Source organism: Heptranchias perlo, chromosome 40 (genome assembly GCF_035084215.1).
Source record: "Heptranchias perlo isolate sHepPer1 chromosome 40, sHepPer1.hap1, whole genome shotgun sequence".
Lineage (NCBI taxonomy): Eukaryota > Metazoa > Chordata > Chondrichthyes > Hexanchiformes > Hexanchidae > Heptranchias > Heptranchias perlo.
This window is the reverse complement of record NC_090364.1, coordinates 16,232,096-16,250,793: the sequence shown is the minus strand read 5'-3', so window position 1 is coordinate 16,250,793 and position 18,698 is coordinate 16,232,096. Positions and strand designations below refer to the sequence as shown.

At 50.4% G+C, this 18,698-nt stretch overlaps 1 protein-coding gene across 1 annotated transcript in view; it reads left to right on the top strand.

The window, feature by feature from the left end:
* slc25a38b (solute carrier family 25 member 38b) overlaps positions 1-18,698 on the top strand; it is a 41,103-nt gene that overhangs the window by 6,840 nt on the left and 15,565 nt on the right. The window contains 8 exon segments of the mRNA XM_067974699.1: positions 4,111-4,153; positions 4,156-4,231; positions 5,557-5,641; positions 6,814-6,887; positions 7,699-7,804; positions 9,482-9,650; positions 11,450-11,616; positions 13,694-14,265. Coding sequence (XP_067830800.1) covers positions 4,111-4,153; positions 4,156-4,231; positions 5,557-5,641; positions 6,814-6,887; positions 7,699-7,804; positions 9,482-9,650; positions 11,450-11,616; positions 13,694-13,816 — 843 coding nt within the window. The 3' untranslated portion in view covers positions 13,817-14,265.

Genomic DNA, 18,698 nt, shown 5'->3' with positions numbered 1-18,698 from the left:
TCTGCCTCCCTCTCTCTCTCTCGCTCTCTCTCCTCTCTCTCCTGCCTCTCTCTCTCCTCTCTGCCTCTCTCTCTCTCTCTGCGCCTCTCTCTCTCTCTCTCTCTCTCTCTTCTCTCTCTCTGCCTCCTCTCTCCTCTCTCTGCCTCTCTCTCTCTCTCTGCCTCTCTCTCTCCTCCTGCGCCTCTCTCTCTCTCTCTCTGCCTCTCCTCTCTCTCTCTGCCTCTCTCTCTCTCTCTGCCTCTCTCTTCTCTGCCTCTCTCTCTCACTGCCTCTCTCTCTCATCTCTCTGCCCTCTCTCTCTCTCTCTGCCCTCTCTCTCTCTCTCTCTCCTCTCTCTCTCTCTCTCTGCCTCTCTCTCTCTCTCTCTCTCTGCCTCTCTCTCTCTCTGCGCCTCTCTCTCTGCGCCTCTCTCTCTCTGCGCTCTCCTCTCTCTGCGCCTCTCTCTCTCTGCGCTCTCTCTCTCTGCGCCTCTCTCTCTCTGCGCCTCTCTCTCTCTCTGCCTCTCTCTCTCTGCCTCTCTCTCTCTCTGCCTCTCTCTCTCTCTCTCTCTCTGCCTCTCTCTCTCTCTCTCTCTGCCTCTCTCTCTCTCTGCCTCTCTCTCTCTCTCTCTGCCTCTCTCTCTCTCTCTCTGCTCTCTCTCTCTCTCTGCCTCTCTCTCTCTCTCTCTCTCTGCCTCTCTCTCTCTCTCTCTGCCTCTCTCTCTCTCTCTCTCTCTCTCTGCCTCTCTCTCTCTCTCTCTCTCTGCCTCTCTCTCTCTCTCTCTCTCCTGCCTCTCTCTCTCTCTCTCTCTCTGCCCTCTCTCTCTCTCTCTCTGCCTCTCTCTCTCTCTCTCTCTGCCTCTCTCTCTCTCTCTCTGCCTCTCTCTCTCTCTCTCTGCCTCTCTCTCTCTCTCTCTCTGCCTCTCTCTCTCTCTCTCTCGCCTCTCTCTCTCTCTCTGCCTCTATCTCTCTCTCCTCTCTGCTCTCTCTCTCTCTCTGCCTCTCTCTCTCTCTGCCTCTCTCTCTCTCTCTCTCTCTGCCTCTCTCTCTCTCTCTCTCTGCCTCTCTCTCTCTCTCTCTCTGCCTCTCTCTCTCTCTCTGCTCTCTCTCTCTCTGCTCTCTCTCTGCCTCTCTCTCTCTCTGCCCCTCTCTCTCTCTCTCTGCCCCTCTCTCTCTCTCTCTCTCTCTGCCCCTCTCTCTCTCTCTCTCTGCCCCTCTCTCTCTCTCTCTCTGCCCCTCTCTCTCTCTCTCTGCCTCTCTCTCTCTCTCTCTGCTCTCTCTCTCTCTGCCTCTCTCTCTCTCTGCCTCTCTCTCACACATGCAGGCTGGACTCGCCCCCACCACTCCCTCCTTTCCTTACCCTGTGATTGGCCAGCTCTCTCTCTGGGCCGTGCAGCCGTCTGCCGCTGACTCATTCTGTGGGCACTCGGAGTCTGATAGCAGCTGACAACATCTCCAGCTGTGGGAGTACACTGCGGACTGCTGTGTGCCAGCACTGTACGTAGTGTACTTGAGGCAACTAGGGGATGGGCAATAAATGCCGGCCTTGCCAGTGACGTCCACATCCCAAGAACAAGGTCTCGCAGTCATATGGGACAGCTGGATGAACCAGAGGGTCTTTTCTGTCCATCATTGTCCGTATTTGTAACTAACGTTAAAACCCCAGTGCCGCTCGTCCAGCCTGAGTTAATTTTTTCAACGACTTGCTTTGCCTGGGTGAGTGAATCCAATGCCAGCATGGTGCTGGGTTTTACAGATAAGGGAGTTCCCAGGGTCCATGGGTCAGGGTCAGGAGGGGGGGGGTGAGCCAAGATCCCAACCCTCATCGCTGGCCAGTGCCATCTGCTGGAGAGCTCGCACGGGGGTGGGTGTCGGAGGAGAATCGGGCCAGGCTCGGCTGTGATGCTCCCAATGGCCGAATAGCAGGTGCTGAATGTTCACGGGAAAAGTGGCCACTTGGGTGAGTTGGTGAGGGGCGATCGGACCCCCTGGGATTTTTGCCACCTGTGGGGCGATCGGACCCCCTGGGATTTTGCCCACCTGTGGGGCGATCGGACCCCCTGGGATTTTGCCCACCTGTGGGGCGATCGGACCCCCTGGGATTTTGCCCACCTGTGGGGCGATCGGACCCCCTGGGATTTTGCCCACCTGTGGGGCGATCGGACCCCCTGGATTTTGCCCACCTGTGGGACGATCGGACCCCCTGGGATTTTGCCCACCTGTGTGGCGATCGGACCCCCTGGGATTTTGCCCACCTGTGGGACGATCGGACCCCTTCAGGGAAGGGGGGAAATATTGTAAAAGATGGAAATGACTGCATGGGTTGAATTTTAGCCAATCCAAGTCTCTGAAAGCTGTCACCTGTTCTCATAGTGCTCTGCATGCTGGGAAGAAGAGTCAGCGAGTGGCTCCCCTTGGACCCCAGCATGGAATCCTGATGGTGCTGGAACTCTCGGGTAATGTGGAGCAGAGTCAGGCTCCCAAAATAAAACTGAGCTTTTTACCTTTTTAAGCACCATGCTGGAGGGAGCGGGAGGTTCTGGGGCCGGAGAGAGGGAGGGCGGAGAGTGGGAAGGGGGATCTGGGGCCAGAGGAAGGGAAGGTGGGAGGGGGGGATCTGGGGCCAGAGAGAGGGGCGGGCTACACAAGTGAGTCAGTCACTCTGATCTTCCCAATCTCCCACTGTATTAATTTCCCTTGGATTTCCTTCCCGCCTATGCAGACTTCTGCTGTTGTTCATCGGAGCCGGGAATTCCCCAGTACCTCTCTCCGTTGTCCCTTGCGCGTGTCAAACTATTCAACTGTGGAGGGCATCACAGCTGACCCTGACCAATCCTGAAGTCCATATGCGTGCACTTTCCAGTAGGGTAACTAGACAACATTCAAAGGAGGAAACCTGCTGATTTCTCCCCTCCTTCATTCCCCTCCGCTGTCGGCTACAGGGCCTATTTGCAGCCGCCTCAGAGGCGATCAGCCAACAGACTGGGGTTTGAACCTCGGGCTTGCTGGGTCAGTATGGCTCTAACACCCAACATTCTTTTCTCTCTCTTGTATTACGACACGTGGTGTTCCACAGGGATCGGTGCTGGGACCACTGTTGTTCACCATTCACAAACGATCTGGACTCGGGAATCGGAAGTACAATATTAAAATTTGCTAATGCACCAAATTGGGGGGTATTGTTAACACTGAGGAGGACTGCGACAAAATACAAGAAGATGTTAATAAATTTACAGAATGGACGTGTAAATGGCAAATGAATTTCAATATAGATAAGTGTGAGGTGGAGCATTTTGATAGAAGGAATAAGGAGGCCACATCTGCTTGGATAATAAGAGTCTAAACGGGGTAGAGGAGCAGAGGATCTTGGGTACAGAGACACGAATCACTAAAGTAGCGACACAAAGCCATTAAAAAATGCAAACAAAGCACTGGGGTTTATTTCTCAAGGAATAGAATTCCAATTCTGGTCTCCATATTATCAAAAGGATATAGAGGCACTGGAGAAGGTGCAAAAAAGATTTACAAGGATGATAACAGAACTGAGAGGTTATAACTATCAGGAAAGACTGAACAGGCTGGAGCTCTTTCCTCTAGAAAGAGAAGACTGAGGGGTGACCTGATATTATGAAAGGGTTCAATAGGGTAGATGTAGAGATGATGTTTCCACTTGGGGAGACCAGAACCATAAATATAAGATAATTACTAATAAATTCAATAAAGAATTCAGGAGAAACTTCTTTACCCAGATAGTGGTTAGAATGTGGAACTCGCTACCACATGGAGTGGTTGAGGTGAATAGCACAGATGAATTTAAGGGGAAGCTACATAAACACATGAGGGAGAAAGGAATAGAAGGATATACTGATAGGGTTAGATGAAGAGGGGTGAAACGAGGCTCGTGTAGAGCATGGACCGGGTTGGGCCTGTTTCTGTGCTGTACATTCTATGTTGTGCTGCCCTGGGAATTCCCCGACTATCTCAGAAAGTTGCACTATGTAAAAACAGAGCGTCAGATCAAAGAACAGGGCTTACGTGATGTTAAGTTCATTTTTAATTTGCATTTTCTCTCTACCTGTGCACACGGTAATTTCCATCCATGTTTAAAGATTGTTTTCTCTCTTTCCCCCAGTGTCACCCTGTGCTAAAAGCCTTCATGTGTGGATCTCTCAGTGGACCTGTTCAACGCTGCTCTTTCAGCCCCTCGACCTGGTGAAGACTCGTCTCCAGACTGTGCAGAGCTCCGTTAATGGGTACGTGTTCACAGCGGGGTGGGGGAGTGGGGCTCAGTATTGGTGTGGGGGTCATCAAACGTGAGTGGGCGGTCTCCGGGGGTGGAGGGGGGCTTGAGCTGTCCCATGATTCGGGGTGGTGGGGTCGAGGGGATGCCGTTCGGTAACAGAGTACGTGGGCAACTATCACACGGGGGGCTGTATCTGCTGATCTTTCACTAGCAGTCCGAGCTTGCTGTGCACTGGTTCTGGAATGTTGATTTGAAGTCCTGCTGATCTAATCTGTCTGACATGTTGTTTATGTCCCTCACTTACAGATGAGCCCCCGACAGGCCGTAAGTCTCGGGGCTCGATCCCTGGCTGGGGTGGCAGTAGGAGGCACTAACTTTGGCCTCCATGTCCCTGGGGAAAACCAGCCAATGTTTCCCCTCCTGCTTATAGTCCGGTGGCCCTTGCTGGAAAGTGTCTTGTGTGAGGTTTGAGTAAGGACAGCGTTGGACTTGGCTGTGACACCCCGTGCAGTTGAATAGCCTGCCGACACATCTTGGTTTTGGCTGACCAGGAATGGTCACTCGGATGATGTGTGGGTGGCAGGTGCCTCTGGCACTGTACCCAAGCAAGCCAGCGTCTCCGGGGGAGGAGATGCTTGGGGCAAAGGGGGAGAAAGAAGCTCATCGTCCAGTCCGTCTCCTAACCCAGCCGCAGTATTGGAGATGCACAACAGCTGTGGCTGTGCGTGGGGGAGAAGTGCCTCTCCCCTCAGCCCATCAGTCTGGTTCCACTAGATAATGGTGTCTGGAGAAAGGACATCCCACAGAGTACCGTGTGTTTCTGTAAATATATCCATAAGATCCCAAAGTGCTTCACAGCCAATGGATTACTTCCGACATGCAGTCACTGTTTTGTAGGTGAAGGTGGCAGCCAATTTTTGCACAGCAAGCTCCCACTGCCTGGACAGGGTTGAGGAGCAGATGACAGCAAATGAGATGAACGACCAGATAATCTGTTTTAGTGAAGTTGATTGAAGGATAAACATTGACCAGGGGAGAACTCTCCCTGCTCTTCGAATAGTAGCGGTGGGATGTTCTGCATCCACCTGAGAGGGCAGATGGGGCCTCAGTTTAACATCTCATCCGAAAGACGGCACCTCCGACAGTGCAGCACTCCTTCAGTACTGGCACCGGGAGTGTCAGCCTGGGTTATGCGCTCAAGTCTCTGGAGTGGGGCTCGAGCCCACGACCTTCTGACTTGAGGAGAGAGCCACTGAGCTAAGACTGCTTGTTGCAGGTTAACCCTCTGTAGACCGGCACATTTTGTTTAGGGATTTTTGTGTGTCTCTATTTTAGATCTGGGCGAGTTGGAATGATTGCCATTTTACTGAATGTTATTCGTACCGAGCGAATAATCGGACTGTGGAAAGGTGTCTCTCCGGTACGTGAGTACTGTGTGTTTTCACTGTGTTGTACTTCTTTATAGAATATACAGGTGGTGATCTGTATCAGCTTTAAAACTAAATAAAGTACAGCAGTAGAAAAAGCAAAATATCACATGCTGGAAATCTGAAATAAAAACAAAGTGCTGGACACGCTTGGGAGGTCCAGTCATTGCCCTGAGCCTTTAACCATACGTTCCTCTCTCCGCAAATATTAACTGACCCACTAAATGTGGTCCCCAGTCTGAGCCAAGTTAGCTCATCTGATCTAGGGCAGCTGTGAGGCTGCTTCATTTGGCCTCAGTGTCCCTGGGGCAGGGCAGAGGAGAGGCAGGATCTGCCCCTCATCCCTGTCCAGGCAGTTCCTTTGGAAAGTACGCCTGTCTGAATGAGCTCAGGATCGAGTTTGGAGATGAGGTTCTTCACGGCCGAATAGCCATGCATCGGTAGAGTGATCACTTCTGAGGTACTGAGGGCCCCCAGTCCCTCTGTGACCATTTGGCAGAAAATAAGGGGGGGTGTGGGATAAACTAGGGTATCGAGGGATGTGGAACAAAGGCGGGAAAATGGTGTTGAGGTACAGATCAGCCATGATCTGATTAAATGGTGGAACAGGCTCGAGGGGCTGAATGAGATCAACCAAATCTCCCATGAGAGATATCTGGATGATTCAGTGGATTGGAGTTGATCTGTGGAAACTGCATCACCAAAGGAGGCCATTCGGCCCCTTGAAGCTGTCCTGGTGCTAGCTCTCCAACTAGGTGCCTCCAGTCCTGTTCTGGGCGCCCTTAGCAATGCCTCAGCTGTGATCAGCCAATTCGGTACAGGTTGGGGATCGAACCTGGAGCCTTCCTGGTCTGTGTGGTTTAGGAGCACATCTCTGCCCGCCCAGGGGGAGCGAATAGTCCCAGCCCCTCCCCCGGCCACACGGCCTACAGTGTCCGCAGACTGGGAGCCCAGTTATGGGTCAGTGGCCCACAATGGAGGGGTGAGGGGAGGGGACAAGAGGTTCTTTCTCCCCCCCACACATTTTACAAGCTGTGTGTTGTGACTGTGTGTGTTGATTCACAAGGAACTATCTGGTGGAAAAGGACACAGGCTGAAAACCTCAAACCTAATTCCTCCTTTTCTTCCTCTCTCCATCTCCCTCGCTCTGTCTTCTGGTGTCCAGTCGTTTGTCCGATGCATTCCCGGCGTTGGGATTTACTTCAGCATGCTGTACTCCATGAAGCAGCAGTTCTTCAGGTGAGACGGAGATCTTGGAATATTTTGTTACCTCTGGGGCCCGGGTTCAAATCCAACCCAGAATGACAGGCTGATTCTCTACTGGCTGCAAGGGATCAGTGTGAAATGAGTCTTGGCCCAGTTCCTAGTGGGCGTGTATTCGGAGTGTTTGATGGGTCAGCGTAGAGGGAGCTTTACTCTGTACCTAACCCATGCTGCAGTGGGTGTGCGGGGCTTCAGGCTGTGTAGAGGGGGGGGGTTCTCCAGGTTTTTAGCGCCCGTGGATCTGTCCCCAGAATGAGTCAGCCCCTTCAGAAGTGGAGAGGGATGGTTGGATGACCACTTAAAGTCCAGGGTGGTGCAAAGAAGGTTAGGAGGAATCCCTGAAGGACAGACTGGTGCACTGCTGTTACCCTTGGTTTGGTGTCTGATGGTGGCTTTAGCACGTTGGGTTTCGGGCTGGCATTTAGATGGTGATGGTGAAGTAACGTATTGAATGTAAAGAGATGGCAGTCCCAGGATTATTTTGGGATGTGGGTGCGACGTCTGCCAACCTGTGGGCGGAGTTTACACCGAGCTGGATGGTTGACCCTGAAACCGTGCCCGCTGTTTGACGCCATGACAGCGCCAGGCTGGAGAAGGAAGAGAATCCATCGCACGGGCCGTGGGCTCTGGTGGTCTGTACTGTATCGCATCGTGAGCGGAGGAAGGTTTTCCTTACCCCGTACCCCCGAGGTGAGGTGTCACCAAACTATTCCCCTCCCACCCATCCCAGGAGCAGGTGACGCTCTGCACAGAGCCCCGTGTCTTAAAAACTCTTTTTCCTCTCCAGCGAGAGAAGCCCGACAGCGTTGGAATCAGTGGCTTTGGGGGCAACTGCTCGCACAGTGGCGGGTGTCTGCATGCTGCCTGTAACAGTGGTGAAGACTCGATACGAGGTGAGTTTTCACACCATGTCCCAGTTGTAGGGTTTTCACCACTACTGGGGAGGGGGCGATATTTATCCAATAGACCCTTGCGTCAGATTGATCTGTGCCTGAAATAATACACCCCATTTATGCCTGAAGCCTACGCAGAATAATAGAAGCCGGGAATCAGGTACATAAAAGAAATGCAGTGGAGACTGAGCTCTAGCCCCAAAGGGGATGAAACTCGCCCTTTCTGGTGGCCCTAAGTATAATAGAAGGATAGAGCATAAAGGAGGCCATTCGGCCCATCGTGCCCATGCCGGCTCTTAGGTAGAGCTATCCTAAGAGTCTTTAACATGAGATGAATTTGTGCAGCCCCAAGTTCCAGGGGGCATGGCCTGCGAAGCACAAAACAGCCCCTGATTGGGCAATGCAGCTCAGCGAGCCCAGAGTCGGTTCCCGCTGGTTTCGTGGACGCGGTGGAGTTCGGGGGGCAGAGTTCAGGGGGCGGGTTACTGTGCTGTACCTGATTTGGGAATGCTTGGTGCTTCCACTGGTTGCAGAATGGGAAGTGCCTCTTCCCCCAGCACCAACCTCCCTACCTCTGAGTGCAGGAACTTGTAGCCTCGAGCGGGGACTTGTAGTAATGCTCCTGCTGTACTGTGCTCCAGCCGTCCCTTCCCTACACAAACTGAGACCGCCCTGGTTAAAGTCACCACTTTGTGACTGCAATCCTTTCTCACCTTTTCGCTGCCCTCGTTTGCCTGCTGACCATTGCGTTTCTTCCTCCATCATCTCGCCTCTGTAGGACTGCTTTCTCTCGTAGTTCCACTCCCACATGCTCTCAACGCAATCACTGCATCTCCCATGCCCACACAGTCACATCTGAGATCCATCCACCCCACCCCCCCTTCACCATCCATGTGCTACCTCTTGGTGATGGCCTGCTCTGGCATTGGGGTGTCTGCTACAACACATGCTCACGGTTAATCTGTCTGCCATCGTTGTCCACTGTCCAACACCAAGTCTTGCATGAATTGAAAGGACCTACGTTTCGACGTCAGGCGCCCTGTACCACTCACGCCAGCACCAACTTGCCCTCGTCTCCCTGGCTGCCCCCTCGGTCCAGACCTGGTGGTTCACAGCCTGGGCCTTCTGTTGGGCCTGAGCTCAACTTTATAGCCCACGTTTGATCGGAACCCCTGGTAGTCCCACCCTATCCCCCACTGCTGCTGGACCCGTAATCCAGGCCTTCATCACCTCGAGTTTTCAAATACACTCCTTCCTGCCGCCACTCTTCATAAAACCTCAGCCAATACAGAACCCACCAACACCCCCACCCCCCACTGAGCCACACAGACCTGCTCTCTACGACGTCCTGCACTAACTTTTGAAAGATCCTGTTCTCTGTCCAAAAGGGAAACAGCAACAAAAATAAATCAAGACATAAAGAAATCTGGTGATCTCGCTGAGCCCTTCATGGTCCAGGGACCCCAGTATAAAATCCTACAGTGTACACCTGTGTCACTAGACGACAAACTTGTCAATTAAATGTGCATCACTCAGGCATTTCCAAGATAGCTGGTGAGGTGCTGTGTAAATCTTTTTCACTGCACTGAAGCATCACTTCTTTAGCTAAATGTGTGGGAGGGAAATTCAGGAAATGGGAAGAGCAAATTAATCACTGGTATGTGTCTGCGTCTGCAGAGTGGGAAGTATCGTTACGAAAGTGTGTTCGGTGCTTTGAGAAATATCTACAAGATGGAGGGTACGAGAGCGCTGTTCAGCGGACTGACTGCTACACTCCTGCGTGACGCACCCTTCTCCGGGATTTACCTGATGTTCTACACACAGACCAAGAAAGCAGTGCCTGAAGGTGCGTGTGCGTGTCGATGTTGCCTCAATGAAAGGTACTTTGGGGGACGTTTAGTGCGGACAGCGCTTGCACGGACTGGTTTACAACGTGTGATGTCCCAGCCTCGTATAACCAGCACCGTTGGAAAAGCAAGGATCCGCTTCTCTCCGTCGTATCCTGTACGTCTCCCAGATCTACAAAGGGACAGCTCGTCAGTGGAGCCAGTGCTCTTCCCGTCTACTTTTCCCATTGTAAATTCCTATGTAAACTTGTCATGCTGTAATTACACCCTCCCGCCAGGGAGGTGCTGCAGAGCCAACACTAGTTAGAAGGTGTAATTACAATGTGATAAGTTTACTGGGATAGCTTTTATTATAAATGTGGTCATCGGAAATTATAAGGGAAATATAAAAATAAAGAACAGAATGTATGACTTTAAAATGAGGTCCGAATTAGGTCAGCACGCCCTGTTTCAAATATGCCCTCCCCGCCACCCCCCCCCCCCCCCCACTTTCACAAACCCTGAAGGGTAATCTGAAGGGCTAAGCTTTCTCTCGACTCCCTGTGTGGAATATCACAGGTGATTGACAGATAGTGATTTTCAATTTTCTCTCTTCCTCTCCCAAAGTATCTCAGGGGAGGGGGTAACGTTCACTGGGCTTAACCATATTCACTATCTCACCCGTGCCCATTCTTGAGCCCAGACACTGAATGTCAGTGAGCTGTTCAACCATGACGAGCATACCGCCGAGCCTGATCGTGCAGATTACTGACTGAAACAGGGGTGGAAGGGTGGTGGGGTGGGGGGTGAATGATTGGACTGCTGCATCTGGGTAGGTACAAAGGGTTGTATTAAAAGTATTTGGTAATGGCTGATTGCCGAGGAGGTTGGAGCAGTGTGGGTATTCATTCAGCAGGTAAGGTGATATCCAGCCGACATGTACATCGTCTATAACACCAGGTGCTGTACAAATATCCCAATATAATTCCAACCACTTTGCTGCATCCCCTCCCCTTCCAAATAAGCTGGTAAACTGGAAGAACGAAAGGTTTTCTGCTTCACCACTGGACGGACCCCTATTGTATCTCCCCTACATTCCCCAAGCATTGAATCCTGGACAAATACATAGGAGGGCCTCTCACCACTGTATGTCAAGGGTCTTCCTCCTCCGTTCCCAAATGATGGTAGAGTCCTACCATCCCTCTGGCATATCTTTCGGATGAGATGTTAAAACGAGGTCCCCACTCTCCCCTCTCAGGTGCATGTAAAAGATCCCATGGGATCTATTTCGAAGAAAAGCAGGGGAGTTCTCCCCAGTGTCCTGGCCAATATTTATCCCTCAACCAACATCACTAAAACAGATTATCTGGTCATTATCACATTGCTGTTTGTGGGAGCTTGCTGTGCGCAAATTGGCCGCTGCGTTTACTACAATAGTAACTTCCAAAAGGGAATTGGATATATACTTGAAAAGGAAAAATTTGCAGGGCTATGGGGAAAGAGCGGGGGAGTGGAAATAAGTGGATAGCTCTTTCAAAGAGCCGGCGCTAGCATAGGCATGATGGGCCGAACGGCCTCCTGTGCAGTAAGATTCTGTGACTTGCTCTACAGAGGCACCTAGTGGTCGTAGTCTGCAACTATGTTGTGACTGGGAAAAATTGAATGGGAAATGTTGACCAAAAATCATGACCACAGGAAGTAAGGTTTGTGGACAGCAAGTATGCACCCTACACAAGATTGTTAATCGGCGGTTGGGATCACAGAAGGAATGATTGAAATGCTTTGTGTGGTCAGCTCTAATTTTGCTTTGATCTCTCAGATCGCTACGACACGCCGATTGTCCCTCTGATTAACTTCAGCTGCGGAATCTTTGCCGGAATTCTGGCGTCTTTGGCGACGCAGCCAGCTGATGTCGTAAAAACCCACATGCAGCTCGCGCCCCAGAAGTGCCGGCGAGTGAAACACACCATTATCCTCATCTTTAAGGTACGGCCATTTGGCCCCATGCATCTCCTGCTCTGTACTCTCTTAATTGCTGCCCTATCTTCAACCCAACCCTTTCTCTTCAAAGTACTCGAAAGCATTATTGTCGCCCAACACCATTCTCCACCTTTTCTGAGCCTCTCCAGTCTGTCTTCCACTTTATACATGGTCCTGAACTGGCCCCAGTTGAAGTCTCATGGACGCATCCTCTACGAATATTCCTATCGCAATCTGACCCTCGTCCTCCTTGGCTTCTGTCACCTTCAACATGTGACCAATCCTCTCTCCTCCACGAGCTTCCTTCTATCTGATGTTCCTCAGGCCGCTGCGCTCGTCCCTCTGCTCTTCATTATTTACATGTTATCCCTCGGTGACGACATGTGCAAGCATGGAGTTGGCTTCCCTGCGTACCCTGACTGCCAACCGTACCTCCTGCTCCTCACCCATTGACTCCATGGCTCTTGCCGTACTTTCCAATTGCCTGTCTGTTGTGAAATCACGGCCACGTCAAAATTTTATTCACCTCAAGATCCACAAAAGCTGAGCCGTCCTTCTCCGCTCCTGCCGACATCATAGTGCCTCTGACCCTAACTCTCATCAGTCGCCCCCTTGGGCTAAATCTAACGATGCCCAACTTCTGAGTACTGTTCCAACCTCGGACTGAGCTGTCTGTCACCAACACCGCATACTTCCTCCTCGAGGACACCGCTATCTTACTCTTTATTTCCCCCCCCCCCGGCCCGTCCGCCCCCACTACTAAAGCCCTATCTATCTTCCCATCATCTTGAGGTCTAACTTTCCAATGTTCTAGTCTCCGCCCTTCAATTCTTTTCCCACACCAAGTCTCCCAAGACCATTCCTCCCGTCCATGCCAAGGTCTGCTGGCTCCCTGTACCCGAGCAAATTGTCTCCCAAATTCTCCACGGCCGGCTCCCTGTTGCCGATCTTCAGCCATAGGTCCCTGTGTCCTTTGTTCCTCTGATGCCTGATTGATGCTCGTTCCCTACTGCTTGATCTTTCAGACACTGTGCCTCTCTTTCCCCTCCAAAAGCTACTTTGCTTCACTCCCTCCCTCCACCCCTCTTAAAACATCTCGTCGCCTTCTCCCCGTTTCCAAATGGTCTCTTTCTCTGTGTCCACTTAATTCTGAGAGATGTCCTCACTGGGGCTGAAGGAGAAAATGAAATGGGAGCTGGCATTGGGCTGAGCTTGGGGGAGGGGGTTTTAGTCTATACAAGGACAAGATGCAATGTTGTAACTAAGGCAAACGTACAGCTTTCCTTGCATTAAATGAGATCTCGGTCGCTTGTGGGGGTGGGAGAGGACTGATGTCCCCCTTTCATGAGGAGGTGGAGAAGTCCTCAGCAAACCATCATGGAGCCTCCTAGTATTGCTGGAGGGCTGGGAGCAGGTTGTCTGCCAACAACTTGCATTTATATAGCGCCTTTAACGTAGTTATCCCAAAGGCGCTTCACAGGAGCGTTATCAGACAAAATCTGACACCAAGGGAAAAGAGGAGACATTAGGACAGGTGACCAAAGGCTTGGTCAAAGAAGTAGGTTTTAGTGGGTTATAAAGGAAGAGAGGTTTAGGGAGGGAATTCCAGAGTTTAGGGCCTAGACAGCTGAAGGCACGGTCGCCAATGGAGGGATGAAGAAAGGGGAGAGAATGGGCAAGAGACCAGAAATTGGAGGAGCACAGAGATCTCGGAGGGTTGTAGGGCTGGAGGAGGTTAGAGATAGGGAGGGGTGAGGCCATTGGGGGGTGGGGTTTGAACACGAGGATGAGAATCTTAAAATGGAGGCGTTCAGGGTCTGGGAGCCAGTGTAGGTCAGCGAGCGCAGGGGTGATGGGAGAACGGGACTTGGTGCGAGTTAGGATACGGGCAGCAGAGTTTTGGGTGAGTTCAAGATTATGGAGGGTGGAAGATGGGAGGCTGGCGAGGAGAGCATTGGAATAGTCCTCCAGCACTGAATGCTATGGGGAAGAGGAACAATTAAACTGTGAGCTCCTTCTCGATGGGCTCTTGCTTGATTATCAACGTATACATATTAATACTTCTCTCCCTCTCCCTCCTCAGAACCACGGAGCTGTGGGCTTTTTCCGAGGTGCCGTCCCACGGTCATTGCGTCGGACGCTAATGGCCGCCATGGCCTGGACGGTGTATGAACAGATGATGACGAATTTGGGCCTCAAGTCATGAAAAGCTGGGCAGTTAAAGGAAGGACTTTTGGGTAATGGAGGGGAGAGGGGCTTCCTGTCAGTTGGAGTTTGTGTGTTGAGGCTCAGATGGGCTAGGAGTCTTAGAGAGTGAACGATGGTAGTTTTTTTTTTGATTAAAAGAATTGGCTTCGTGGCAGAATGGAGTTTACACTGTTTGTTTGAACCTGTGCCAGAGAGTTCCTGGTAGACGTACGCACATATCTACAGGTGCCAAGTGTTCTGTAACCTCTTGATCCTCTGTGCTGTTCCACCGAGGTTATGTAACACACAGGGGCCACCTGTTTGGTAACTCTGGGCCCTGCCTTTTCCCAATCATTCAGAGCTCCTGGCCCAGGGCCAGTGAAAACTGAGCAGCGACACCAAGGTTATTTTTTTTTTTGAATCCAGCTGTAGCCGCTTGACAGATACTGAGAGCAGCTCCTGGTCACGGTAAGTCCAGTAAACTAACAGACTGGGGAAACCTTAAAGATTGCGGCCGCTCCAAGTATGAGGTACAAGAATCCAGAGCTGCCCATGTCAGTTGGTTTATCGTGATTCAGTTTTCTTCACCGCCTCGGACACGTCTAACTCACGCCTTTTAGTAATTTGTCAAAGTTGTAGCTGCCTCTGTGAGCGAGTGCGGGTCTGTGCCAAACGCGCCACAGAGGGCACTGGGCACTGGTCTCGTCTGAGTCAGGGTGGTCTCGTCTGAGTCAGGGTGGTCTCGTCTGAGTCAGCAGTAGGAGTGCTGAAATTGGCCTCGGCATCCCTGAGTTACGAGCGGGAAGAGGGAATGAACCGCGGCTTCCCGCTTGTGATCGCTATCCAGTCACCACCACCCCCCCCCCCCCCAGGAGTGGGCGTCGGCTGAGGGCAAGGTGGGGCTTGGCCTTGATGCCCTCCCAAGTCGAACAGTCAGTCAGTCTAGGCTTGCGCATGAAGAATGGCCTCTTGGGTGAGGGATTAGATGGCGTCCGGTAATCCAAGGACAAGTCCCATGTCTTCAACGAGATGGGCCAGTTATGGTAGAAGCTGGCTGCCTCAGGCCCCATTGGGTGGGTTAGTCTCTGCACGTCGAATTGAAGATACCATAGTTTTGATATAAACCTCTCCTGTGCCAGTAGCACTCTTAATAGTAAGCTACTGATGATGCTCGTTGATTTATTCCATTAAATTGCGGAAACAAACTTCACATTGACCGTTGCATTTCCCAGGGTGTTGTGTTTTTTTTGGGTTGGGGGGGTGGAAGGTCATGATGTGGACTGTGTGCTGTGAAATGGGTATCTGCTGCTTGACGGGAGGCTGCGTCAATCGTATTTGTCCTCGTGGCAATAATTCTGATCCCCAGTCGCTTGCCCCTCGACTCCTCCAGCAAATTGCACGGGCAGTCTGGTGAAGCTGTGCCCTGTCTGGCGTTCTGCATTTCTAAGGTGGCTGTACCAGTTAGCTGAGGGACACCCCCTCCCCAGTCCAGGCGCTGGTTGAATATTTGCGGCTCTGTGCCATTCAAACTTGTGATTATTCCCCCTCCCCTCCCCTACCCACCCCCCCCCCGCCACCCTGTAGCCTGGTCTTCAGTGAAGAACCTGGTTTCTGAATCCACACTCCACACATCCTCGCCCCCTTTGCAGCTGCGAGCGGAGGCTGAACGAGCAGCTGGGAGAGCACCGTGCAGGACTCATGACGTTGTGGCAAAATTTGTCTCAATAACATATGGGTGCTGAATTATATGGTGGTTTTACCTCCGTACGGGTTAAAATTAGATATTCGTGTTAGGAGAAGGGGTTGGAGCTATAATCATTACTTTTGAATATGAGGTGCTCAGCACAGTTAATGGACTTTGGAGTATTATGAAATCCTCTAGTTTAACTGCGTAAAGGTTCCAGTTTGACGTAGAATGAAAGCTTCCACTGACTCAGGACCTGGAATCTGCTTCAGCTGCCAGCACTGGGGCATGGTGCAAATCGTTCACAATTGTTACTCGTGAAACGGTGCAAATCGTTCACAATTGGTACTCGTGAAACGGTGCAAATCGTTCACAATTGGTACTCGTGAAAAGGTGCAAATCGTTCACAATTGGTACTCGTGAAACAGTGCAAATCGTTCACAATTGGTACTTGTGAAATGGTGCAAATCGTTCACAATTGGTACTCGTGTAGCGGTTCCTCTCCCCCCTCTCTGGACTATTGCATTACCCTGGGGCTGGAATGTTTGGTTTATTCTGGGAGGGGGGGAATGGCTGAATCTTTTTATCCCTTTTTTCAAATTATTGTCTCCCACCCTCCATGTTCACCATCCCCACCCATGTATCGTTCGACTGAGGGCGGTGCCGTGGGGGGAGCTATGATTGGGAATCACATGCAGGCCTCCCTGATCTCTGTGGCAGAGATCGATGCCCTGACACACTCAAATTAATCCTCCCCAGTTGTTTGTACATACGCTCCCTAAGCACATCTCTTGCTCTTGTCAATTTTAAGGTAATTAATTCTAATGCTCAATGCTAATGTTGGAATAATATAATAATTGTTGGTTTACAAATGTTGAATGAAAATTAAATGTGCAATAAGTATCTCTGGGCCAATATGAGAGAGCTGTGTGAATTGCTTTAAAGCCAACGGATGGAAGTTGAGAGACAGGTTTCTGATTTTTATACTATTGAGTTGTAGAAGGAGAACTTGCTTTTTACAAAGCCCCTATGGCTGTGCCCACCTCCCACCCGTTTGGACTGCATAGGGACATTGCTCACTCTCCTGCTGCCATTGCCTCAAGCACTCCACTGGTGAAACTCACCTTCAATAGACATGAGTGCAGCAAGGTCACTGAGTATCCCCGAGGGAAGGAATGGAAACATAACACTCCAACCTCCCGTGACCACAGTGAAATGGTGTTGGCAGTGCCGAACCTTCGCTGTTAAAGTTGGTCCGCAGCATAGTGAATGTTCTCTACCGGGGGGGAAGGAAGGAGAGACCAGAAGTTATTCCCCCTGCTGCAAGCCGTTTTGTGCAACTCCCTACCCTTTGCCTCACTGGCCAAATGCTCTGTGTTGTAGTGATTTGAGGAGCAGGAAGGTTCAAGGTTCAGTCCCTCAGCTGGGCCAACAAAGGGGTGAAAGTCAGCCAGAGTTCTGTACTGATCACCGTTCAGATAAACTGTTGCTAGAGAGTGCAAATCTGTGTACCTTGGATTGAGGACTAGATTGGACTGGTGTGCGTTGTCTCCAGGGTTCCAGCCAGGCTGACATTTGAAGAACGGGCTTTTAGGGAGCTGTCAAGCTGAAATCTCAGTAGGAGTCAGGAGAGGGAGAGAAAAGTGGACTCTTTTTAATTGAGTACCTGACTGAGGCTGGGCAGTGACTTCAGCTTCTGCCCTTTCATCAGCTGATACAAGATGTGTGATGGCATGAAGTGACCTCCTTATTGTTCCTCCCGTCCCCCCACCCCCACTGTGGAAAAGTGCACCCTACACTGACCAACACCGCGGAGACAGAAGGAGCAAAATCACAGGAACAATAGATTGACATTTTGAACTGTTGCTATGTTCTGCCAGTATGTTCAGAATGAGTTTGTACGAAGGCAATCTTCTGAATGCAGTCAGTCGGCGAGTTAGTGTGCTTTAGTGTGGGGGTAATCGGCATAGCTGGAATTTCCTCCTCCACTTTGTATTATGTTTTGGTAATGGGTTAGACCCCTGGCCCAAAACCTGGGATTGTCCCTGCTGTCCACCAACTCTTCAAAAATGTGGCTACGCCTCTGTTACGTCAAGGGTCTCGTCACTGTGGTTAGGCCTCTGTTACGTCATGGGTCTTGTGTCACTGTGATGGGGGCTGTGCTGGGTTCCAGGAGTGCACTGAGAAACCATTTAGACTTTTATTTTTAAAAGAACACAATCTGCATTGGAAAAGCTGAGTGACCATAAGCTGAATAATATGCACTTTTAAATAGCTCTAATAGTATAAAAATGGAGCATTTCTCATGTATTGATACTGATTGACAGCGAGTATGAAGTTTAAAATGGTGCTGTATGATACTCAATTTCATGTTATTGACCCAACTAAAAACTTGTAACTAAAATATATTTAATAGGAATTAATAAAGATGGATTTGTTTTGAATATGGATTTTTATGTTTATTGCTTTTGACAGGAATATCTGGGGTAATTATTTGTTTTACTTTTAGTGCTCATCAAATTGCGGTGGAATGGAACACTATATATATATATATATATATATATATATAAAATTTAAAATTCATTCTCTGGGATGTGGGCATCGCTAGCAAGGATGCCCACGTTTATTGCCTATCCCTAGTTGCCCTGAGACGGTGCTGGTGGGCAGCCTTCTTGAACTGCTGAAAGTGTTGCTAGGGCACTTAAGAGTCAACCACATTGGTGTGGGACTGGAGTCACAAATAGGCCCGACCGGGTAAGGACAGCAGACAGACGAGCCTATTTGGGGAATCCTGCAGATGTTCCTACAAATATGACTAATTTTATCGGTGAGCTGACTGATTTTTGTTTTTCAGAATGGTGTAATTTTTTTGTGTGTGTGTGTTAGGTTGGAAATGTTATTTTGACTGTATTACACTGACCCAAATGATGAAAGAAAATAGGAGCTGAAGAAATTATTTGAGTGATTCCACTGATTCACCTTCTCTTACTTGCCTTCTCTTACTCTATTGGTAGCTGTTTCCTGCTTTTCATTGGTAGGTTTCGCACCTGTTCAATAATATTTCATGCAATCAGAAGGAAGTGAGAGAAGTCTTTTTCATGTGTGACACTTTGAAATATGACCTGCATGAGGTGTCAGCCGTGGCTCAGTGGGTAGCACTCTCGCCTCTTAGTCAGAAGGTCTTGGGTTCAAGTCCCGCTTCAGAAAATTGAGCACA